The sequence below is a fragment of the Fusarium keratoplasticum genome, chromosome 7 (assembly GCF_025433545.1).
Source record: "Fusarium keratoplasticum isolate Fu6.1 chromosome 7, whole genome shotgun sequence".
NCBI lineage: Eukaryota > Fungi > Ascomycota > Sordariomycetes > Hypocreales > Nectriaceae > Fusarium > Fusarium keratoplasticum.
The window spans coordinates 1,631,784-1,656,029 of record NC_070535.1 but is presented as its reverse complement, the minus strand read 5'-3'; the positions used below and the strand labels follow the sequence as shown (position 1 = coordinate 1,656,029).

At 50.4% G+C, this 24,246-nt stretch overlaps 10 protein-coding genes across 10 annotated transcripts; 7 read left to right on the top strand and 3 right to left on the bottom strand.

Moving 5' to 3' along the window:
* Positions 1-267: 267 nt before the first annotated feature.
* On the top strand, positions 268-1,065 carry NCS57_00969600 (uncharacterized protein; the record flags this gene model as incomplete). Its single annotated transcript, XM_053059464.1, has 1 exon — positions 268-1,065. The coding sequence occupies one exon, from the start codon at positions 268-270 to the stop codon at positions 1,063-1,065; it is 798 nt and encodes a 265-aa protein (XP_052911535.1).
* A 656-nt stretch (positions 1,066-1,721) lies between these two features.
* NCS57_00969500 (uncharacterized protein) lies at positions 1,722-2,691 on the top strand (the record flags this gene model as incomplete). Its single annotated transcript, XM_053059463.1, has 3 exons — positions 1,722-1,889; positions 1,946-2,302; positions 2,350-2,691. 3 exons carry the CDS (start codon positions 1,722-1,724, stop codon positions 2,689-2,691), a joined length of 867 nt encoding a protein of 288 aa, XP_052911534.1.
* Positions 2,692-5,213: 2,522 nt separating this feature from the next.
* Positions 5,214-6,979, top strand: NCS57_00969400 (uncharacterized protein; the record flags this gene model as incomplete). Its single annotated transcript, XM_053059462.1, has 3 exons — positions 5,214-5,498; positions 5,565-5,973; positions 6,063-6,979. 3 exons carry the CDS (start codon positions 5,214-5,216, stop codon positions 6,977-6,979), a joined length of 1,611 nt encoding a protein of 536 aa, XP_052911533.1.
* Positions 6,980-7,939: 960 nt separating this feature from the next.
* NCS57_00969300 (FAD-binding-3 domain-containing protein) lies at positions 7,940-9,130 on the top strand (the record flags this gene model as incomplete). The annotated part of the gene is made up of 1 exon (XM_053059461.1): positions 7,940-9,130. Exon 1 carries the CDS (start codon positions 7,955-7,957, stop codon positions 9,128-9,130), a length of 1,176 nt encoding a protein of 391 aa, XP_052911532.1. The 5' UTR covers positions 7,940-7,954.
* A 325-nt stretch (positions 9,131-9,455) lies between these two features.
* Positions 9,456-10,270, bottom strand: NCS57_00969200 (Ribonuclease T(2); the record flags this gene model as incomplete). The annotated part of the gene is made up of 2 exons (XM_053059460.1): positions 9,456-10,027; positions 10,075-10,270. 2 exons carry the CDS (start codon positions 10,268-10,270, stop codon positions 9,456-9,458), a joined length of 768 nt encoding a protein of 255 aa, XP_052911531.1.
* A 1,170-nt stretch (positions 10,271-11,440) lies between these two features.
* On the bottom strand, positions 11,441-12,775 carry NCS57_00969100 (FMN hydroxy acid dehydrogenase domain-containing protein; the record flags this gene model as incomplete). The annotated part of the gene is made up of 1 exon (XM_053059459.1): positions 11,441-12,775. One exon carries the CDS (start codon positions 12,773-12,775, stop codon positions 11,441-11,443), a length of 1,335 nt encoding a protein of 444 aa, XP_052911530.1.
* Positions 12,776-13,783: 1,008 nt separating this feature from the next.
* NCS57_00969000 (Cellulase domain-containing protein) lies at positions 13,784-15,164 on the top strand (the record flags this gene model as incomplete). Its single annotated transcript, XM_053059458.1, has 3 exons — positions 13,784-14,194; positions 14,252-14,425; positions 14,484-15,164. The coding sequence occupies 3 exons, from the start codon at positions 13,784-13,786 to the stop codon at positions 15,162-15,164; spliced, it is 1,266 nt and encodes a 421-aa protein (XP_052911529.1).
* Positions 15,165-16,792: 1,628 nt separating this feature from the next.
* NCS57_00968900 (uncharacterized protein) lies at positions 16,793-17,196 on the top strand (the record flags this gene model as incomplete). Its single annotated transcript, XM_053059457.1, has 2 exons — positions 16,793-16,968; positions 17,139-17,196. 2 exons carry the CDS (start codon positions 16,793-16,795, stop codon positions 17,194-17,196), a joined length of 234 nt encoding a protein of 77 aa, XP_052911528.1.
* Positions 17,197-21,406: 4,210 nt separating this feature from the next.
* On the top strand, positions 21,407-21,966 carry NCS57_00968800 (uncharacterized protein; the record flags this gene model as incomplete). Its single annotated transcript, XM_053059456.1, has 3 exons — positions 21,407-21,628; positions 21,680-21,842; positions 21,893-21,966. 3 exons carry the CDS (start codon positions 21,407-21,409, stop codon positions 21,964-21,966), a joined length of 459 nt encoding a protein of 152 aa, XP_052911527.1.
* A 221-nt stretch (positions 21,967-22,187) lies between these two features.
* Positions 22,188-23,936, bottom strand: NCS57_00968700 (MFS domain-containing protein; the record flags this gene model as incomplete). The annotated part of the gene is made up of 6 exons (XM_053059455.1): positions 22,188-22,313; positions 22,364-22,433; positions 22,489-23,152; positions 23,201-23,236; positions 23,294-23,812; positions 23,867-23,936. 6 exons carry the CDS (start codon positions 23,934-23,936, stop codon positions 22,188-22,190), a joined length of 1,485 nt encoding a protein of 494 aa, XP_052911526.1.
* Between the last annotated feature and the right edge of the window lie 310 nt (positions 23,937-24,246).

Below are 24,246 nucleotides of genomic sequence, written 5' to 3'. Positions count from 1 at the left end.
TGGCCCCTGGCTACAAAAGAATCCTACTTTAGGCAGCACAGCCCAACCATTCGAACCAAATACGCATCATGCCAGCACTGCCACCCGGACTGTGTAGCGGTGTACACAAAAGGAGTTTAGGTGGTATTTGACTTGTCTCTATATCTATCCTGAGTAAGGAGGCTCCGTCAAGTTTTGTCCATCCTTCAAACCTGAATCTTCGATTTCCAAGCTTGAGAGTGGCATTGACACATAGTTCGATTCGCCAATCATTATCGATCAGTAGTTATGGGCGACTCTCCTCCACACACGGCACCATCACCACCACCACGTCCTGCATCGACGGGAGGCAAGGCTCCAGTTAGGATCAGATTCTGGATGGTCACTGAAGAGGCCCCCTCTCACGACGGCACACTCTGTTGCTCAGTCTGGGAAGCCCGGGAAGCCTGGGAGAATCCAGAACCCATCAAGCGACCAAAATGGGGTCTCCAGATATACGACACACGATCCAACAGCGGGAAAAGCATGAAGCAGCTCAAGAAGCTGGCACTCAAGATATACGAGGACACGTGGGACGAGCGAAGCGCCATGGGCCGCGAGACGCTTGATCGAATCGATCTCTACGGCCTGGCTATGTCCGAAGGCACTTCACCAGCTAAGCGCGCAGAAAGGTGCAGGGGGCATAACGTCAAGGAAATAGCTGCGAGAAACGCGACAGGAAAGGGTGACTTTTACATCCCCCGGATGGATTGCGGGTTTCCTGAGTCAGGCCAGCGCTCCATATTGATCATTGATAGGCTGGATGACAAATGGGACGAGCCTGATGAAGGCGGCTTCCTGCACGTTCAGTGGGATCCAGAGGTCAGGGAGGACAAGACCGAGTCCGATGTGGACAGCACTGAGTCTTCACTGACGGAAAGGCGGGAGGATGAAATCAGTTTTTACCGTTACGAATACACAAACCAAGTGCCGGGAGTCATGCAGGGCATGAGGGACGGTGTCGAGTGGTTTGATATCAATTACGTTGATTCTGGTCTGTTGGACGAAGAGTTGAGACAGGCTGTCAAGAAGGCCTCTGAGAAGTGAAGGAGCAGACTAGTAGCTCAACGTCTGTTTGAGCTTTATAGAGGTCCTATATTTTCAGGCTTAATAGCACTACCTATTCAGAAAGCATTTCTCTTGCATCCCCCACTGTCGACTCTGTTAATCACCATGCCCAACAGCATTCATCGTGAATTTAGAGCCAGAAGATGAGATTCCAGTGCTACATACCAGTTGAACAGCTTTGGTGTTTATCATCGTTCGCTGCGGCGATGCCAAAAAGCCTTGCCTAATAATAGCTCGGCCAGTCAAGTCGACCTTGAGGAAAGATCGTCGTCTCACTGGCCACCCTCCATGATCAACACATTCGAGCCGTGCCGATGAGCCAATGAGTGCCACATGTGAAAAAGGGCCCTCAAATTAACCCAATCTTCCAACAAATGAGAAAGGCCATATCAATGACTTGCAACGCTGAGCGCATCTCGCCCCCTGCCTAGTTACCAAAGCTCAATCCTCCGCGCTGTGAATGGTGCGACCGCCGTCGATCTTCGCCGCCACTAAGCAACCGATGCTCCTAGCGTCTGACAGGATGATTACCTCTGACGTCTTGTCCCATTTATCATCCATTTCCTTGTTGTCTTCTTGCTCCACCTTACCTTGTTTGTTCCATCTTTCCTTTTTGCCCACTTCATCTTGCAAACATGGCGAAGCTCGAACCGGCGACCGACATCGATCCCAATGTCTGGTATCATATGACAGAGGAGAATGTGGACGATTACGATGGAGACTTCAAGGCGATGCTACAGACGTGGGAGGATGGGGATTTCAAGGTGTTTCCCGTGGCCAAAAGGAAGACGTACTGGCAATTTGTGAGTTCATCACCAAGCACGATGCTCGGCTTCTTTTGCTAACCCAGTGTGCCAAGCAACCGATAGGCAAGGTACCGGGTCGATACGCTCTCCGATGTTCCGAAACCACGACACGAAAGCAGTTCGCCGTCTGCTACCGCCCAAGCGAGTCAGTCGAGAACAGACGCACGCGTGCTTGTCTACGAAACAGCGACGGAAGCGATGGACAACAATGGGACGTGGCACTATGGGGAAAGAATGACACGTACCGCTTCATCAATGTACACAACGGCAGCAAATATCACCTCGATGTCATCCCAAACGGCCCGGTGTACATGAGCCCAAACCTTGATGGGTACCAAAGGAGGCAGCGGTGGCTCATGACGAGCGTGAGCAACGTGGACGACGCGGCGTATAGTACCGTTTTTTCGAACGCAAGTAGAATCTATCATCTTCATCATCAATCGCTAACCATGCCCAGGCTCCTGAGTCAACTGCCGATTCAGCAACGACAACAGGCGACTCCGGCAACCAAACGGGCCAACCCGATACAGATTCTGGCGGCTCTGACAACAGTAGCCTTTCGGGCGGTGCCATCGCGGGTATTGTCATTGGAGCAGTGCTTGGTGTTCTTGCGATTGCGCTTGTGGCATTCTTCCTCTGGAGACGGAGAAAACGGCAGACCGAGGGAGCTCCCGCATCCACCCAAGCTCCACCGTACCCTCAGTCGCCCGATGGTTATAAGCCAGAAACATCCTCACAGACGCCGGTCTACGAGCTACCGAATAACCAAAACCCGGCCGAGCTGCCCGCAAATCATTGATCAGAGGTCAGATAGCGGACATTGAAGAGTGGAATGTGAGCGGAAGGAATCCTGTTGTTTACATACACTTGACGGCCTTTCGGACTTAGGGAATTCATTCATTCTTCTCAGATTACTGGCTTGAACTATTCTTGGGCGACGTGTGATAATGAGTGTTGACCATACTTACACCCACCTGGGTAGGCGGGAGGCATGCCTCTGATGCGAGCAGAGGAATGTGCCGCTTATAAAACTTTGCAACCTACCTCCTTCAACTTCTCCTACTCTATCGATGCCAAGAAGCGGGTTCAACTCCAAGTAGCCAAGGCCGTGGCTTGCCCCTTGTCCGTTCCTGGCTAGTAGAAGTCCGCCTGAATGGAGCAATGCCCGTGCCAAGTGATGGCGTTCCGCATGATCAGACTACTCCTACATGCAAACTGAGCTGAGCTGCTTTTGGTTTTCGTGTTTCATCCAATGACTGGAGCCTATAAAAGACGCTAGGTAGGTCAAAAACAAGCAACACGACGAGATAACGTATTGAGAGACGGGTATAAAAACTCAGTTGCCGAACCCCATGGGGCTCTCTCGTTCTTTGTCTAGCACTGAAGGTGGTATAGACACATTACCACTCAGTTCTATCCGGCTGATAGAAATAACACTCGAGGTCTCGATCTGCTTCACTAAACATGCTCCAATGACGCGCAAAAGGGTCACGGGACGCTGGCAATTCTCATCTCACCTCAGAAATCCTACCAATGGAACTTCAGCGCCATAACAAAAGACTATCCAAACAGCCGCACGATCGAATTTCGACAACCAACGGATTCTTCGACCATAGAAGAGGCACTGATATGGCTGCAGCTAGCCACCAATTTTGTATCGGCGGCACTTCTAAGTGCTACGTTGATCAATCGAACTCACACACCAACGTTGGATGAATTTTGTCGGTTTCGCAAGGAGGGATCGTCGTTGACTCGAAACATAAATCAAAACGCCATTGACAGACTCCTGACGGGGAAGGAGAAAATGAATGAGGGGCCGCTTGAAGAGGAGAGTTTGAGCGCTGAAGATCTCGACTTGGAGCGCGCGAAGGAACGAAGGGGGAGTATGGCAAAGCAGGAACTGGAAGCGGCCCTGATGGAGTATTCATTCGACGAGTTGCTTGACAATGGCGATTCGTGATGGATAGGCGACGTGCCTTGGAACATTCTCCCGTTTCTTGCCTATTTGCTTCTGTAATATGGTAATGCTTCTCGGTTGCAGTCGGTACCCGCTGCTCCCAGGGTGGATGGACTTGACCTGTCATTAACAACCTGGATATTATAGCCTGAATCAAGTACCATGAAATACACTCGCTACTATTCCCGTATTGGTAGAGACAAGGCGGGCCATTTAACAATTGATGAAATGTCAATGCTTCTTCTTCTCATTGTCCTTGAATGCCATCTGCCTCAGAGCAACCCGTTTTCGCACACTTACCTCGACACGACTCGACAAGTCTAAACGAGCATAAAAACAACGGGCAACTCAATCTTGTTTGTATTAGCCAACAGACCCAAGTCGCAAAAGATCTCCTCTTCGCGTCATTTGAAACACGACGCCTCCCATTGCTGACACTTCGGGAACGGGTGCGCAAGGTCAGGATCTGACCTGCAGTCATAAGGCGTAAGGCGTAAGGCTCGCAAAAATCACGGGTACCGTATCCGTCCATTGCAATCACGGATGTCGGAAGCGAGGACCTTTGGGCAAGAGTAGGGCCAGCGGATCGGCTTGATTGATGGGGCCAGGGTCTCATGTTATTATGAGCGCCTCCTCAATTGGGCATATTATTCGCTGTTGCCCACCAATGGATGATGGAGATGGGCAAAGCGGCTTGGGGGCTGAACTGCATGGGGCTGAATGTCTTATGCCAATGAACCCCTGAACCCTGCTGCCGTCATTCGAGATGGAGCCACGTCTTGCAGTACAGAGAGGAAGGATGAAATGTGAGGACATGAGAACATCAAGAACTTGAGTTTGTTAGAGACTTGGCAAGCCCCGATCTCATCGTTCCAAGAGTCTTGGAACCTTGGCAAAGACCAAAAGCCGTGCCTGGCACAATAGCTCGACACACCAAGTCTTGCACTTCCACAGCCTGCTTCGGCAAAGCTCGTCTACGTTTCAAACTCATGCCATAAGCAGCCAAAAATCAGCACTAGCGGATTAATCCTTGCCTCTAGTCAGCCTGCCGTACCTTTCAACCCCTGCAAATCCAAAGCCCTGTCTGCGCAGGATGCTACGCTTTTTGTGCATCGCTCTGCCCAGCAGGGCGAAATTGGACCCTGTCCCTCAGAGCCCGTTTGCTTGTCTGGATTCTTGGGTCCTTTCAATTTTAACCTTAACATCATACTTTGGACTAGATCCTTTTTTGCGCGTCGTTTGTCAACATCCTTCGATCTTCCCCGCGCGCTGCCCGGATGGAAATCCCATCAAGCTGAGCAAGCCGTGGCCTCGGGTTTTGCTCCTCGACGTGTCCCTCCTTCGAATCAGATCATCCGCCGAACATGCTTCGGTCAATCGTCGCCTCGGCCTTGGGGCCGCTACTACTCCTCGCAAATCCGGCCATGGGAATGACGGGTTGGTGGACATGGTCGGATTATTCTCTCACGCCTCACTTTGCATTCCAAGATCCTGGGTCTGGCGATCTTGTGCACACCGCTTGCAACAGTAATGGCTCGGCCGTATTTCCGACAGACAAGATGCACAAGTTTCCAATCAAGGCCAAGCCGAAGCCAGCGACACCACTCGCAGTGGTCGGATGGTATGATGATGAGATGGGAACGACAGTCGTGAGTAACCCTATTCGCTATTCCTCGCCCCTGTGAACAAGATATTAACGCGAAGCGATGTGCTAGGCTTCAGTTTTCTTTCAGGCGCGCGACGGTTCGTTAGTCAACGCCGACATGACATGCAACTGGAAGACGGGCGACTACGAACTACAAGAGGGTGGAGAGTACAAGGTCAGCGAGGACGCGGGCGCACCATCTATACACGAGGAAACAGGGCTAGCGGTGGTGGAGCTTGGCGAGTCCGGCGGGAACCGGGTCTTCTACCACGACGAGGATGGAAAGGTCAATGTCCTAGCATACGACGATGATACCGACTGGGTTTACATTGGACCTGTATCCCAACTCGAACCAGAGGGCAAGGCGTTGGGGGCAGCGAGGATGACTGGGACCAACATGTCGGTGATCTTTCCATACGATGGGGACAACTTTGCCATTGCTGGATACAAGGAGGAGAACAAGGACAAGTGGGGTCTGAGTATGTTTGACCACCCTCCCGATCTCGACGCGATGACGCTTCAAGGAGGAGATATGCGATTATAAGGACGCTGACTTGGAACACAACAGGCTCCCTCCCACTAGGCTTCAAGAGCCCGGCACCAACCAACAAAACAGCAACATCGAAGTATGCCTTTGACTGGTCAAAGGACGTACCATTCATTCTTCCAGAAATCGACATGACGACAGTCAGCCTGGCACTGGCATCCAACGAAGAATCCTTGACGAACATATTCTACATCGGTACAGACTCAAAGCTTCATCAGATCACCAACGGCAAAGACGGATGGCAAATTGCCAAGGATCCAGGGGAGAAGAAGTGGCCCAAGGCCGGTGACAAGTCGGCTCGAATGGCACTAGTTGCCGCCCCGGAATCTGAAGACCTCTGGATCTTTTATCGAAAGGGAAAGGATGTTATGGAACTACACTTAGACGATTATGGAACGTGGGCGGATGCGAAGAAGGTTGCGACCGTGAACGAAAATGCGCCAACGTCCGACGATGACGATGAGGACGATAATGAGGAGGAGGAGGGTTCAACTGGATCGTCAAACTCGAACCACGGCCACGACGGCGAAACATCCGAACCATCAAGTGGTCTATCTACAGGAGCCAAGGCGGGTATTGGTGTTGGCGTCAGCCTTGGCGCCTTGGCTGCAGCAGGCGCCATCTTCATGGTCATCCGCCGCAGAAGAAGATCCCCAAACACCGACACACAACAAGACCCCATGAGTCCAGAGCAGATGCACCAAGAAGGATACCGTGCAGTCAGCAACGACAAACCAGCAGAACTACCCATCGACCAAGGACCACACGAGCTACCGACGAATGAGCCCGAGTATGAGCTACTCGGCGATACTGAGCAACGTCGGCCGGGGAGTAGGCCGGGGAGTGGGCAAAGTGAAGGTGGACGGGACGAAACTGGGCACGGTGACAGAGCACGGGACAATAGAGACGGGGATCTAATGTCTGAATTGGCGAGATGAGATGAGATATGACATAGGAGGTCTTGTGAGACTGCCCAGTATGGGGTATACGCATTGGCATTATTGGTTTAGATACCCAATTTGCAAAGCTTGGAAAATTAGCGATTTATTTCATGTATTTATATGAGTTGTCAAGACCATTCAAGCTGATTTCTTCCGTTCCATTCTTGAAATCCCTGGTCAGCGATGATCCCGTACGGAGTATACGACTCCCGTCCTCAGGTCTTGACCTTGTCATCCATTCCTAGCCACCCTACACCTCCCCATATTGAACTTTTTTCAGTACCGAGATGCTTGGCATGGTCAATAGGTTTACGATCTCTTTATCACCTCCGACTACTAAGCGGCTCTGGGCCCTGGTCAAGTTCACGTCAGGTCCTGCGTTAGTGCTGCAACCTCAGCTTGGCAGAGATAGGGTTTGTCGCTACCTGGTTGTCTTGGGTGTGTGCCGCTGACGAAGCAAACAAGGATCCAAATTGGGCTGATCCGAAAACTCCGAAAACGCGCGCGGCTGAAAACTCCAGAAAAGCATGTTGGCTGACCGAGACATATCTTGGCATATTGGATGCTCTCTTCGCCAGCAATATACTCAGACATTATTCGGACACAGCGGGAGGGCCAAAGAAGCTTGAATAAGAATTGATTCCAATAATGCAGCGACCCAAGTCGTCGATACAAAGTAAGGAGTCAAAAAGTAGCATCTATCTCGGTCCCGAGGCATCAAGCTTTGTCGCGCCGGAAAGCTACCCTAGGCCAAAGCCAAGTCGATGGCGCTGCAGTCCAAACTTGAAGTAGCTAGAGTGGATTAATAATAGGAACTTTTCGAGCGGGGAAAATGGACTTCTAAGTTCTCTTTGCTGATATAAGCCGCGCGGTAAGGCGTCACTGGCTGATGCGAGCATTCCAACCCTCCTTATCATTTAACCTCACCACTCTCCACCACGACTTGTGCTTCTCCATCTCACCCATATCAACATGTCGGTGACAAAGCCCATCCTCATCTCGGGCTCCGGCCTCGCATCTCTTCTTCTCGCCCAATCTCTCCGTCTGTCCAAGATTCCATTCCGCATCTTTGAGCGCGATGAGTCGTTTATCTTTCGCGCCCAAGGCTATCGGCTCCGTCTCTCTACGGAGGGTCTGGACGCCATCGAATCAGTTCTTGATGCCAAGACATGGGAGCACTTTTGGGACAAGTGCGGCAAGACTGGAGGAAGTGGCTTCTCCGCTTTTGATGCCGTGACTGGTGAGCAGACGGAGCATGTTGTGCCTGAGAAGCTGGTATCGCGGGGTGGGAAGGTTGTTGGCATTGCGCGAGGAGATATGCGCAGGATTTTTGCTGAGGGCTGTGAAGATCACATTGAGTGGTCTAGGAATGTCACAGGCTATGAGTTGACCGATGATGGTGTCCGGGCCATTTTCTCCGATGGTACCAAGTCGATTGAGGGCTCAATGCTCGTCGGTGGTGAAGGTATCTACTCCAAGGTCGCGAAGCAGGTCTCGGGCGGAAAACTCAAGGTCTACGACACCGGCGCCAGAGGTATCCACGGCCAGGCACCGACCACTGCATTCAAGGGACTCGGCGAGGGTGTATTCCGACTGCGAGACGCCACACGCTCAGACGGTGCTGTTTTCATCATTACCAACGTCCGCCCTGGCGAGCTGGACGACCCGAATGTCGAGTTCGGCTGGACCATGGGAGGAGAACCGGGTGTCATTCGAGCTCCCAACGACGATTACACCATTGTGGGCAAGCAGGCCGCAGACATTGCCAAGTCGATTTCGAAAGACTGGCACCCACGCTTCAAGCCGCTCTTTGACGAGATGAACGAGTCTGAAGCCGCGTTCTGGAAAATCACCTGCTCAACCCCATCAGGCGTCCCAGAATGGCCCAACGAGCCTCGTGTGACTGTCATTGGAGATGCTGTCCACTCCATGACTCCTGCTGGAGGTATCGGTGCCAACACCGCTGTGCGAGACTCGGCGCTGTTGGGAAGGTTGCTGCGCGAAGCTGGAGGGTACAAACCTGGTGTCACGGCTGCTTATGAGAAGGAGATGAGGGTTTACGCGAGCGAGGCTGTTAATGAGAGTTATACCGGTGCTTCGGGTGCGTTTGGAATCAAGATTGATGAGGAGACCAGCCCTGTTGTATAGATTATCGCAAGTAGCTAGATCAACCACAGAATGCTTGGAATTACGTATCTAGTCTGATATCTGTCAAACAGCCAGTCATTCCATTTATATGACTACGGGATTGCGTCAGATGATAGAATGCAAGCTTCAACGAAGCCCGAAAGGTTAATGAAATTCAAGTATGCTGGCTGGGGAGCACCTATGCAAGAGTCTTGGCATTCTGGCTCCTATCTCACCAAGACATATGTTTATGTACTGTGTTTATTCATCTCTTTGTCTATGTGCGTTTCCTATTGCCTCGACATTTCACATCTGAAAACAGTGTGACTGGCACCCAAGTCTTGGTTTAAGAACTCTTGGGCAGATACTTGATGCCAGAGTCAGGGCAGCTGCTCTTGCTTCCATCAGGATCCGAAGGAACAAAAGTACCCTCCTGAAGCGATCCCTGAACATTGAAGTGATACCAAACCTCGTTGAGGGTCTTGCCGCTGCAGCCGATCGTCACTTGCGCACCATGCTGTTCCTCAAGAGCGTCTTGAATCTCGCTGGCAGTGTAAGTCTTGGACTCGGACGGCTCAATACCAGCTTCAGAGAGCCACTTGTACGTGGGAAGAGTCTTGAACAGTGAGACAGTCCTCTTGACGTAATCTGCTGCCTCAGCACCGGTTCTGTAGCCGGTGTAGCAATCAGGGTTCAGGGTGCTGATGCAAGTGCCGTGCTTGTCCCACTCATGCTGCCAGAGAGACTCATCGTCGCCATTGTCACTGACCCAGTACTTGTTCATGTAGGACAGGGTCGAATTGCCGAGGAACTGGGACACGATGCCTCTGATGTCGTCGTATTCACGGCTAGTATCGCAGAACTGCGGGTATGTGCCGTCACAGTAGTCGGGCCAGAGACCATGGATTGTCCAGGAGTCTGTACACCGTCAGAAACAGGACCCTCTCAATGCCGAGGCGACTTACCAGATGGGCCCGCAGCCGGGTTGGCGTCCCAGAACTGCGTCTGAAGAAGCTGACCAGCGGGGATAAAGCAGCATGTATCTGCGACGGCAGTGGTGTTGTGGCATGAAAGAGGAAGGTCGCGAGGACAAGATTTGCTCGAGGCAGCAGAAGCGCCCGACATAAGAGTCAGAGGGATCAAAAGTCGTGTATAAGCCATATTGACGGGTTGAGTTGAAAGGGGCTATAATGTGGCTTTCGTTGAGGAGGGAGTAAAAGCCAAGACTGGGCACGCGAGAACTAAATAGTCCACTTGATCCTTAACAATGCAGGACCAAATGTAAATCGCTCGGTCTAGCAAGCGGAAAAGATCCAAATCTAGTATTCCCAGTCCGACGGAGCAAAGTCACCAAAACAGCAGGTGTTTCAAAGAATCCTAGCCAATGCCGTCCGATAAGGACTCTACACAAACCCCACGTGCTATCATGGCAACGTATTAGCAGGACTTTTGGTTCAAGGACCCGCAGCCAATGAGGGGACGAGGTAACGCGACGGCAGGTCATGATCGACACAGGGGCGGGACTTTTGATTCACGGGAAAGGATTTGAGGTGCCAATCAGATTCTCTGGGAGAGCTGCGTTGAATTAATAGCTGTATGGGGTTTGAAACATTAAAAAGGAATCCAATCTGCTTTGAGAAGCTGTCAACGGGTTGTATTGAAACGTGGTGATGGTTATCAACTAGGTCCACCTAGTGAAGCATCCCTGTAGATTCATGCCGAGTTATCCGTCCGTCACATGTAGTTTCACCGGCCGTTTCAACAATTGAGCATAGCCTGGGCACTGTGAGCATTTAATCTTGCATGACTAGGTTTATTATGTTGAGTTTGGATGAAGTACATCGGCTGTTGAACCCTGAACGGGAAAGTGAAGTTGGATCAATGACGTCATGCACTCGCGGAATTCTCCAGATGATTGAAGCTTCACCACCAATGGGCAATTTGCACTGGTTATCGCAATGATTTCTATCACGTGAAGAAAAAAGACTCCGGTAGTAGCAATGATAACTAGGTGGGTGAACGGGGGAGGGCTTCTCAAGGTGATTCCCTACAGCCGGCGCAACCAGCCGATCGCATCTGATCGTCGGCAACCATCTCTAAGACCAGAACCTGTCTTCGCTGATATCTCTTGAATCTAAGTTGAATTTACATACTGAGTTCTTGCCGCTGTTCCCTTCTGTTGATGAGTCTCAACTATCAAACGTACTCTTCTATATTACATTGATAGATAATAATTGTCTTTCCCACAAGCCTGACCAAATAAACGGGCTTCTCTGTCAACGTGCCTCGGACTCCTTGGTTAAACTCCCAGCGTGTACGGCATTGGTCAGTCTAGAGCTTCGACAGCGGCAGAATCTGAAGATCGTCTCTGCTTAGATCACGAATACTCTTCTTGCCGCAATTTCCCAAGCTATTGTCCATATCCGCCAACAGACACTTGAGAACATGCTCCACGCCCCTTTGTCCACCAGCAGCTAGCCCATACACATACGGGCGACCGACACAGACAGCCTTTGCGCCAAGAGCCAGCGCCTTGAGCACATCAGAACCAGTTCGAACACCACTGTCGAAGAGAAGCGTCAAGTCGGAAGCTTTGACTTTTTCGTCTGCCGCGATCTCGGCGAGGGCGTCCAGGGATGCTATCGCTCCGTCTAGCTGTCGACCGCCGTGGTTGGAGACGATGATACCATCCATGCCATATTCAATAGCCATATGTGCGTCTTGAACTGTTTGTATTCCTTTGAGGACAATCGGGCCGTCCCAGAGTTTCTTCAACACTTTGAGATCTTCCCATTCTCGGTAGGTGCCAGAGTTCATGACATCGATCCAAGCTTTGGACTTTTGCAAGACGTTAACATTGCCAAGTACCTTGGCAGCACCTTTAAATGTGCCAGGTCGTCTCATGATGGTCCACAACTCGGCTAGCTTCTCACTAACGCTTCGCGGGTCATTCTTCTGCATCTCCTCAAACAGCTTGTTGAAAGCCGGGTCTGAGAGTCCAATCTGGCACCCTTCACCCCAGATAAAGGGCAGGTAGGCGGTATCGAGATCTGATGGTCTCCATCCAAGAATAAACGTATCCAGAGTGACAACGAGAACTTTGTACCCTGCATTCTTTGCCCGATTCAGAAGACTCGCGGCGATTTCTTCACATTGCGGCTTGGGCCAGTAGAGTTGATACCAGCGGTCTCCATCCGCGTTTGCCTCGGCGATCTGCTCTATCGTTCGAGTTGCAGCGCTAGACAGGATCATGGGGATTCCGACGTTGTGACAAGCCCTGGCCGTTGCCTCTTCGGCGTCTGAGTGCATGATGTTCTGGACGCCAATGGGAGCAACCAACAACGGACTATTGTATTTTGTACCGAACAGCTCTATGCTCACATCTCGTCTGGTAGCGTTCACCAAGAAGCTCGGTCGGAGGCGGTAACGAGAAAAGGCTTGAACATTGGCGTCAGCGGTGGCGGATGTGCCTGCAGAGCCATGAACATAATCGAAGTTAGCCGGAGGGACCTTGGCCCGAGCCAGTGCCTCCCATTCTGAGGGTTTGGTTGAGAAGAGTGGTGGTCGAAAGGCTTGGTAGATGTCGCGCTGGAAGGACGCGAAGCTGGCTGAATCGGGCTCTGTAAATGAGGCAGTCGATGTTTTCGGGTCGGTCTTATTGGCCATGATGGTTTATGGTATGATATATCGTGGACATTTGACTTGTGGCGTGATTTGAAGTTGGTGGACTCTCACAGCATTGTCAAGTTGAGTCCTCGGTCATCGTCGAGGTGCCACGTGCACACCGACTCCCCCGCTTCTGCGAACCGAACCTCGGCAGGCATTCTTGATCCCTGCAACTCACGTAAGCTTTCTCAATGTGTTCAAGTAAGAGAATGAGATATAGTGCCATGGTTGGGATGGTGGAAGGCTCGAGATGCTATTCTGTGCTCTTCAGTTCATGGTTCGTGTAAAGTGAGAGCTTGTTTGGGTGAGTGAGATGAAGAAAGCCAGCCATCTTTGAGAAGAGAATGATCTTTAGCAAGGCACAGGCTCACTACTACGTCACTTATCCTGTCGCTCAAGACAATATCTGCCCAAGAATGCCTTGATCCAACCATCCACATCCACTGACCATGTTTCAATTAACGGCCGACCCCGGGGATATCGGAGCCGGCCTCGTGAATCCCCTCACTGAATGCGACCTTAACACAAACACCTCGGGCCATCGGGGATGACGGAGCCGATAGCGTCAACTTTAAGCTTCTTCCATTCCGTTTCCATCCCAAAAGGCGGGGAAGTTAATGCGGGGGTGGACAGAGTGCCATCTGATAAACACGCTACTTTTCCTTTACGGGGTGCATCGGGGTATCTCCTCCGAGCTTGTTCATTGGTACGCATAGTCAGCGTTGTATAGTTTAGCGGGAGACTTGCCGAAAACTATCATTCTGTTTGACCTTGTGATGTGTGGAAACGCGGCTTCCAGTTGCCCAGACCACTGCGTCCCCTTGCTTCATTGAGGCCAAGACTGGTCAGGCACCCGTATTACCGTCGATCTCGGGGTGGATACGGTATAGGTCCATGAATTAAGTCAAACAAACAACTTCTATAAATGCGCGAGATGTTTCCACGATGTAACTACCGTTCTCGTTCCTCCCAACTCCATCCCAATTTTCGAGTCGCTTTGACTACACCATGCATCTTTCAAGGTCTCTGGCCTTCTTTGGCCTCTGCTTGGCCCCTGTGCTGGCTGCCTGGCCAAACGGACCATTCACTACGTCTGGCCGATGGATCAAGAACGCTGCTGGCAACACCGTCACTCTTGCCGGTGCCAACTGGCCCGGTCACGGCGAGGTGATGGTCCCCGAGGGCCTTCAGTATCAGTCAATCCAGGAAGTCATTGCTGATCTCAAGTCGATCGGTATGAATGCCATTCGACTGACCTTTGCCACGGAACTGGTTAACCAGATCTACGACAACAACGGCGAGGATGTTGATATTCAAACGGCTTTTGAAGAAGGACTGGGCAAGGAGAATGGAACTATTGTCTTGAAGAAGGTCCTGGAGAACAACCCATCTTTCACACCTCAGACGAAGCGACTGGAGGTATGTATCAGTCAACAAGCGCCATGTCATAAACAACATAGCTCACATAATCTTTAGGTGTATGATGCTATTGCTGCTGAATGCCTCAAGCAGCATGTCTACATCAACCTTGACAACCACATCTCTACTGGAAAATGGTGCTGCGGCGGTACAGACGGCAACACCTGGTGGGGAGACACCGAGTTTGACGCTGACAAATGGGCTCGTGGCAATGCCTACATGGCGGCTCACGTGAGTTACATCCTCTAAACAACTGGAACATTCCGCGGAAGATACTAATCCTCTACAGAGTCGAAGCTGGCCTGCCAAGATCTCCCAGTCTCTCCGCAATGAGCCCCGACCTCCCACCAACAACGAAGACCTCCGCAGCAAGTCGTACAACTGGAGAGACTTGTACAAGTTCATGCGCCAAGGAGCTGATGCCGTCCATGAGGCCGACCCTAATAGTCTCATCATTATCTCTGGTCTGAACTATGACACTTTTGTCACTCCTCTCTTCACAGGAGCCGCGTTGGATCCAAGCACCCAAACGTTCAGCCGAGATGACTTTGCCGGGTATGGTGAGAAGCTTGTCTTGGAGATTCACAATTATGAGAACAGCATTGGAAGCTGCAGCTCACTTCGATACAACCTCTACACCAAGGGGTTCCAGGCTATGAACGCATCGGATCCCGCCACTAAGAATGTCTTCCCTGTCATGCTCACCGAGTTTGGACACTCGATGGAGGGCGACAACTACAGCAAGGCCAAGACATACATGAGCTGTCTTTCAGAGTATCTGCCTGAGGCTCAAGCAAGCTGGTTCATCTGGGTTATTGTTGGTCGATACTACACCAGACAGGGTATTCAAGAGTTTGACGATTCTTGGGGAATCAAGAAGCCCGACTGGTCTGGATGGAGGAATGATCAGTACATTAAGGACTATCTTGTCCCGCAGGTTAAGGGAACCGTGGCGGGGAACAAGGACTAGGTCTTTTAGGGGAATGGTCCTTGGATATGGCGTCATTCGGAAGGCCAATTTTAACCTCTCACTGAACGACATCTCCCTTCAAAATATAGTAAATTTGATTTGAGTCATCTTGGAGAATTTTTGAGCCGTTGACGGAACGCGATCTTCTGCGTTTCTAGTTATACACCAAGGCTTTTCAGTCCATGTTATTCAAGACAGCCTGAGCCTTACAGAAACTTAGATTCACTTCATAAGTATTTCCTACTACCTAGGGGAATTGCAGAACTAGCTTTCAGTTACGAATCCCGGCTCAATCCATTAGGGGCAGTCGGCACACCCCACATGCTCAAGCTCTTGAATCAACTTCCTCGCCCTTAACAGGAAGCCCCGGGGAACCATCAATCCCAGATCTGCCTCTGTGGTAGAGGCTTATGCTACGCCTTTCAACGGCTGGCGGAAGCCTGGCAGGGCAAATTGGGAAATGCGTCGTGGCGCGACTAGGAAGATACATGAGCAATTAGGCTATGGGTTCGAGGACTATATATGAATCGAATATTATGTAACTGTTGTAATTATTGTGCTTTCTTTGCTTTTCATCCTTTGGACCCTTTCTCTTCATAGGCGCATAGATGAAGCTGTACCCTTTTCTTCCTCTTTTTTTTAACTTAAAGAAGGAGTTCGGACTCTAGTTTCATCTATTTTGCTAATCTGTATTGGCAGATTACCATTGACCTTATGTTGTTTGGTAGTATGTTTCCAATAGTTGCGGGAGAATATGGAGCTGGCTGAGGCTCCAAAAACATCAGGGTTCTAGGTTCGTCCCATGCTGCGCACTGTCCTTCTTCACCAAGAAACGTGGGATGACTGTAGGAACCCGGGGACGGTGCTTAACCTTTTCTTGGACCGCTTCTCAAAAGAGGGAACAAAATGTCGTTTTTTTTATGAAATACAGAAAAAACATTTGCTTTGTGACCAACATGAACGCATCTTCCTACCCTAGAATCTCGGCAATTGTCAACTCTCCGAGGTGCATGGTCCCGCGATGATCGCCGCTAAACACCCCTGTACAGGACTTTCTCGGGCCTCAGCTGCGCCTTGGTTTTGCGTGAATGACGCCATAAGCCCCGTAAGCAGGCATGCCAGGTTTTCTTCTCTTTGCTAACAGTCAAAATTCCAGACTTTCTCGGGCTGAGCGGAGTAACAATAAACGTTACGATGGATACCGAACCCACCATAAATGCAACTGTTTTAACCTTAACCTGCTCTTACGCAACTGGTAATTCGTCCTGCATGTTTATTCCAAGTTACGGTGAGGGCTGTGCATCAGATCAGCGCCCTCAACCAACCACCCCATTGCCCACGGACTCATAACCCACTAACACTCCGCAGTGGGCAGACCCCTGCTCCCTTGATAAACTGCTACCATGCAAGACCGGGGTTTGGTGACATCCGAGGCATCCGAACAACGCATTTTTCGGACTCCGAGAGACGAATCAAGAAGCCTGCTTGAGCGCCGTCAGCTTGCACCGCCCGCGTGACATGCTTTTGTTTCGGAGGAGAGGATATAACTTGGGACCTTGCATCAACGTTTTCATAGCACGGCGCCATCTTGTTTCTACGTACCTGAGCTAAGCGAGCAACTGTTTGAAATGGCACGTTTCTCATTCTCTTCGATCCTGAAGGGCTTTTACCATGCCTGGCAGTTCATCTTCACCGTCATCCTCATCCTCATCTGGATCGTGGCCTGGCTCGTGCAGGCGGGGTCCATCGACATGCCTGAGTGGACAAAGGACCTGCGCGACCAAGACGAGGAGGACTGGAAAGTGTACGCTGCCATCCTGATAGTGTGCCCTTGCCTGTGTCTCGGATTGTGCATCGCCGTGGGGATCGTCCTGTTGAGGTCCGAGAGTAGAGGATATCGAGGTTGAAAGTCAGGCCATCGTGAGTTGGCGACCCCACTGGCGAGTTCCTGATTGCTTACTGACCGAGAACCAGGCTCTGGGTTCTTGGTGTCAAGAGCTCGCTTTTGATAATTTTAATGATGGAATGGTAAGGATTCAAAATTTTGTCAACATCTACAGGAAGTCTGTTATTGGTTACTGGGGCTACTATTGAAGAATGAAACTCGTTGGACAAGCACTGATGAACCCCAGATCATGCTACGATGACATACACCACGGTCCACGCCACGGATATTGCCTGGCCAGACAGAACACACGCCTAAGTTGGAGTGATACTCAACTATACGCCAATTTCCAACGCCATGAGCTCCGGGAAACACGGCACATGGCATATCAAGAGATCTATTGGTGATCTCCCCTCTCAGGGAAAGGAAAGCCGGCATCTTGTATTGCAAGGCACACCCTCCCCGCTTTGACGTTATAAAGGTTACGGTGTTTTACGGGTGTCAAGTTTTGATGCCGTCATGTATTGATGACTGTGCCCTGTCATTGTGGATGATGGCCTCTTTTGGAGGCGTCATTGATGACAGCAACAGATGAAGGCGTTGTTTCTCGTTTTCTAGTTTATTTGGTCTTTTATCACATTATACCCAGGGAAGTCAAGGAAGGAGGAGTCTCGGATTTTATATCTAATGTGTCATGAAGGGAGGGGATAGGCAACGCCGCGGAAGTAGTTTTAAGCTGGACATTTATACCCAATATAGCAGGTGGCAGAGAGCTCTATGATTCACTGTATGAAGACCGAAGTTTTACGATATCAAGTTTATGTGGTCGAGTAGTATACGTGGCGGGTTGAAATGTATGATATCCATTGTTGACCAAATCTTTCTCATCTAGATCCAGTGACAGACATGGAACCCAAAACGCACTTATCAACACAAGGTCGATAGAAAAACTGGCAGTAACGCACGGCACAGCACAAAAATGGTCAAGTTAGGCACCTGGGGCGGAGTTATGCATGCGTAAGTGGCCGAGCCACCCAACTTGGTTACATAGGTCGTTCAGAGTTTGGCCTAGACTAGGTATTCCGGCATCTACGCCCCACTGGGCATACGGACTCGGGGTAAATGACGAATCCCGCCCAGGGATCAGGATTGTAATGCTAGTCTCCGATCCCGTCCATGATGGACCTCAGTCTCGGAGCGGAGGATCTGAGACAGCCGCGCCGACTTCTAGCTGATCATGTTTCGCAACAAACATTCCCTCGGCTATCTGAGATTTTGGAATGCACATGTCGGTCAGCATGTTTGGTTGACTCATGAGTGTTTCACTGTCAAGGCCTCTTGACTCGCGTAGATCGATCTTGATGCCTGACATCTTCCATAGCCAAAGGGTCGTATTAGATCCAACCAGTGTCAAAGTAGCGGCGCTTCTGATTTATGATTCGGTAATATTACTCTTATCTATCGACATAGCTAAGTCCCGGTTGTCAAGTATTGATAGTTACGGAAGCAACACAGTGAGTCAAGATTAGAAATCGACATCTCATTCGCTTTTTCTGACCTTTTAGTTTGATAAAACATATCGAGAAAAACACTTCGCGGATTTGTACTTGCTTGAAATACTCCGACAATACTCAGACGCAGACGCAGACAGACGATGAGGCGGCGGCGGCGGCGATCCGCTTTTGCCCCAAAGTGCCCGCAGAACCCACCGTCTTGATACCTGTTGGAAGCTGTCGACTGCCCGTCCTGCGTCTGCTGGCTGCGTCTGTCTGCGGTGCAAAGTGAGGTGTTAGCACGGGGAGAGACATCTAGCCCTCGCGAGGGTGGGCGTGCGGGCAACACTCGGAAGCTCGCTTTCCGACACAACGATTCACTTTCTCGCTGTGCCCTGATGCTTGGCTATACGGTCCGCCATCGGCGTGATTATTCAGGTGAGTTGGTTGTGAGTGGAGAAAGAATCGAGATGGAGGGGCCAGACCTACAGATATCATTGAGAGGAATGGCTGGACAAGAGGAGCTGAAACAGTTGCTCTATGGAGCTTGTCCACTCTCCCACTTCAAGATCGAATGGCATCTACGTAGCCAAATAATGTTGAGACAACAAGATCCGGCTTCGTGACTGTTATGAGAACTAAGGGTTCCCGCTATTTATTCTCGACGTCACCATCAGAGGAGGCGCTTTTCCTTGGTGGATTTAAGAGCTCAATCACAAAGTCTAGACCTAGCAAGATTCAGGAGTTCTTAGCCGCTTGAAATTCGTGATGGATCATAAAAAGACCCGCCAAGATACCTATTGAGAGGAGGTATCGCATCACTAAATCACTCCATCTATCAGTGGGACTGGTGGGTATTGGCTTATGGACGAGGCAGATCAAGACGGATGTTTCGCGTTCAACAGCGAAGAGAGACTGGAATAGCATCGATAGCTTACGGAATGTCTCTCATATCATGGACTACCCATTCCCGCTCCTTCCATTGGGCCGCATGTCTCACAATAAGATGCATCTTCATCTCGACGATCGTTCTTCGGGAATACAGCCGGCCATATTGTCCTATGCATCCAACGCGGGACTTATGACTTTATTTGTCTCTTCAGCTTGTATCCCTGTACTTGTATACAGTTATCGGTTTCATTAGAATGGTCTGTCCCAGGGATCTGGGTCCAATACTCTGCGCGATTGTGTACCCCTACTACCCGTGGCTCAAGATGCCGTCATTTGCGGGGTGCTCTGTCCAGCTTCAACATGGATTCGGCCCGGGAAAGATATCTTCCAGAAGGTCAAGAGAAATCATTTGGTAACTGAGTCACTACAAATAACTCAGCTCCAGAAACATATTTCGTTGTCATCAGACCAGCAAGAAACCTCTCTTGTCATTTTTATCTCCCTTCCTCCTCTTTGGGAAGCTCTTCACACTACCTGTTTACTTGAAATCTGCTTCATTGACTCACAAAACTGACACAACGCATGAAGATGCAGCCTCATCTTGCTTTTACGAGTTCTAGTAGCGCTTTTGGGCCGCTGTTGGCTTCTTCGGCCGCTGGTCGACCAACGCAGTATTTATTACTCGGCTCAGTATCCCTGTGCATCTTTGGGTATTACACAAGACGCAGCTTACGAGCCTATCGAATTACGTCGGGAAAGCAGACATCACTGATTCTGACGCTGCATATACTATCCGCTTCCTTCGAACTGCTGAGATATTATGCACAGGCGGTCAAGGGGGCGTATTGCCTGATGCCCTTGATACCGTTGCCGGTTTCATTCACTCTGCTACGACCCTTGGGCTGGCGAAAAAATTACTCCGAGGCGATCAGACGACGCGGGCATCATACCAAGCTCCCGCCTTAATGCGACCTTTCATCGCATTGGTTGCACTGCTCAATCAGGGTGTATTTGTTCATCGAGCATCAGTTAAACTCTTACATGCCTTTATCTTTATACTCGACTTACCATGTTTTTTGCCAAGAGGTTCAAAATGAACAGGATACACTCATTTGCTACGATTTACGCTCACGGAGTGTTTCTTGGGGCTGTGATTGCGATTTATGACCCCGGCCTTCCGGCCGGGGTCCCTGTGTATATCGGGATGGTTGGCGCCGTTATGGTACTTAATCGAGATGCTGCAGACTCTTACACGGAGTGAGTGCACAAAAATGCAACTTTCCATGCTTGATATCATGCTAATTATTCACGTTACTAGACTAGTGACAGGCAAAACTTCCCTTTCGGGAGGCCGCAGAGTATTGTTGCACACTCTCGTGTGGATTGGACTGGCAGACCTTGACATCATCAAGAAGCAGGGCCAGATCAAGAAGGAATCTCTCCTGGAAAAGATCAATACACTCGTGAATGAGACAATGAAGGTTGGATTTGAGTGGGAACGCTATGGATAGAGTTTGACGAACCAGCGAATAAAATCATCTGGAGACATTCTAGCCTTACAACAAGTATCTTCAACCAGCTGTTTTCTCAGTTTTTCGACGAATATAGAATGTACTAGGGAGGGAGACACTCTAGTCTATAGACTCCACAATAACATAGTTTCCGAAGGAGGAGGAGAGCTCCCCGTGCCACAATTACTATGGCAACACGTTGCACAGATACCAGGTGCGAATACATCCATACCACAAGCCAGCCATTGCGACAAAGTCTGACCGGATCCAGCTAGCGGCAGGGTAAGATCGACGACACAAGACATCCGTGCCTGAGGCATCTTCCTCTCCCTTCACACAGCGATGACGACACGACCACATCACCCCGCTATATCATCATTCACCTTTCACACTCCAATTCTACAAAAACACATACAATATTCAACTCAATCGAACAAGAAAATTACCTCACTCGAAAACATCATGGCTTCCAGAATTCCCATGTCCAACTTTGTCATCGAGTCTGCCGTCATCGAGGCTCCCTTCAGCGACGTCTGGCACCTCATCAAGCTCCAGGATTTTGCCAAGTTCTACTCGGCTCTTGAGAAGAGTGAATGGGTCAAGGGCACATCTCCTGACACGGATATCGTTCGATGGACTTTTAAGGATGGCACCGTGCTTGAGGTCAAGCAGGAAGAGCATTCTGTGAGCCAGTCGACTTCCGCTTGAGATGCAATACTAATCGCTATCTGGAAGACCATTGAGCACTACATCACGTACAGCATCATCTCATCTCAGCCTGCCCTCACCTATACATCGGCTGTGAGCACCGTCAGACTCTATGCCGTCACGTCGGGCGAGCACGCGGGCCAGACGTTCATCACCTGGACCGGCAACTTTTCGAGCGATGCCGATGCTGGTAGGACAATGCTTCATAAGCTGATGCGCAATACTGACAAAAAATTACAGATGCAATTGAGGATGCCAAGTTCAAGCGCCGCGAAGCTCTTGCTGATCTCGCAAAGGCTGTCGCCAAGAAGTAAATTTAGAGGGATAAAAGGTCAGACACGAGGCGACCAAAGGGATGATTGATGCGCTGGTGCTGAATGAGTATTAATAACGGCGTTTTGAAGACTGAATAGTCTCAATTGAAAAGAATGCAATTGTTGGGTACCTCGAGTCCCTCCCTGAACACAACTGTTGTGTTCAAGCTTTCGTCTGATACATGACTTCTCATCTTACGGAGCGATCCCATGCTCAACCTTCACCTCCTATCCTCGACCTCATCTACAAGCGCGGCATTCTTTGCGTCAAGGTCGATTTCGCCAAGGCGGTCGGTGGCCAAAGTATCGCCAAACAGTTCCGCAATTTCTTCGAGAGTTTTACCACCCTTGAATGCTGAATTAGCAACGTCTCTAGAAGAGAGTAGGAGATGCTCACAGTTTCCGGGAGAAAGAAGTAGTAGAGAATACCGGCGGTGGTGTTGGTCGCGATGAACAGCGCGTAGTACCTATTGTCCTTGATTAGACTAGGAAGGGCGAGGATAATAGTTGGGTGATACTGACCTCCAGGAAATGTTTGCCAAAGCAACTGGAGTAATCTGTGACAGAACGATGGCCACAACGCTCTTCATAAAGACAGCAAACGCCAGACCCTTGGATCGGAGGAACATGGGGAACAACTCCGAGGGCACGACCCAAATCATGGCGTTGAAGAACATGGCAAAGAGGGCCGAGTAGATGAAGATGAAGGCGATCGACGCTCGCGCACCATCCATGCTGGTTTCAGAGGAACCGCTGCCGAATTTTGCGCTTAGGGCCATGCAGAGAGAGATGTTGACGGCGAGAAGCAAAGATCCGGACCACAGAGTGCGTGCGCGAGGCCACTTATCAGCCACGATGGCGAGGTAGATGCCGGTACCGATGACACCCATCATGCCGTACACGCCGCTGATGAGCAGAGAAGTCTTGCCGGTGAAACCGACCTGAGCGTAGAAGATGTTTTGGTAGTTCTGAATGACCGGTGCGCCTGAGAGTTGAGCTTGAACAACGATGAAGGCAGCTGTTGCGGTGCGTCGGATGTATCGCCGTGAGAACATGGCTCCAAGGGCGACTCCCCAGCCGGTTCCGGACTCTTCTTGCTCTCGCCTGAGTTGCTCCTGGATCTGGACGAGTTCCTGGGCCACGAGCTCGTTGCCAGTCATGCTGCCGCCGTGAAGTCGGAAAAGAACTGGAACGTGTGAGTCTCAACAACAAGATGATGGGTAGGATGGCTAACCTTGCTTCGCTTCCTCAATACGATCCTGCTTGATCACTGCACAATTACTTTTTAGCTTCCGCCATTGGATGAATAGAGAACGCGGGAACTCACGCCATCGAGGAGAGAAGGGCACAAACAAAACCGCGACCATGAGAATGAGCGGGATCGGAATCTGCATGGCAAGGGGCACACGCCACGTTGCAGAACCTGCAGCAAAAGAGCCAGCATAACCAACCCAATTCGCAAGACCAAAGCCAATAGCCACCATCATGCCCTGCAAGCCGACCAAGAAACCTCGATTCTCAGCTGGAGCAACTTCAGCGATGTAGATGGGAACAACAGCGAGCATTTGACCGCAGGCAACACCTGCGACGAGTCGGCCTGCAATCATCATGCCCACATGTGTGGCACCGGTTTGGAGTGCTGCCCCGATGATGGAGATGAGGGCTGCTAGTGAGATGGTGTACTTTCGACTGAACCTATCGGCTAGATAACCGACTGATAAACCTCCAAGGGACTGTCCGACGTTGTAGAGGGACACGATGGCACCTGTTAGAGACGGGTTGGCCTGTGAAGGCCCATACATCGTGATGCGAAAACTCTCATGGCCAAAGGTTGTCGCTATGATGCCTGTGCTGTATTGATTAACGTGGATTTCATAGACTTGGAAGAATCATCACCCACCAGAGTCAAAGCCAAACACCAGACCGCCTAATGCAGTGATGAGAGCGATGATGTGGATGATCAATCGCATGGTTGAGGACTTAAGAAAGGATGTTGCTGCAATGCTATCTTGATGGTGTCTTGAGGCAGTCTTCTGATGACTCACTGCATGACTGGATAGTCCCTTATTAATGAATCTCTCTTGACGCTTTGTTATATCGTGATGTCTGAAGAAACTCCATTGCCGTTGTCATTTGCCGAGCCTATTTCCCCATGTCCACAATCAGCAACGAAGGCCAAGCGAATCCGGGGTATGTGGGGCTCGGCCAAACACCCACCGAGAACGACACGGGGAAGCGAACCCGGATGAGCTTATCCAGACGTGAATGATTGGCCGCTCC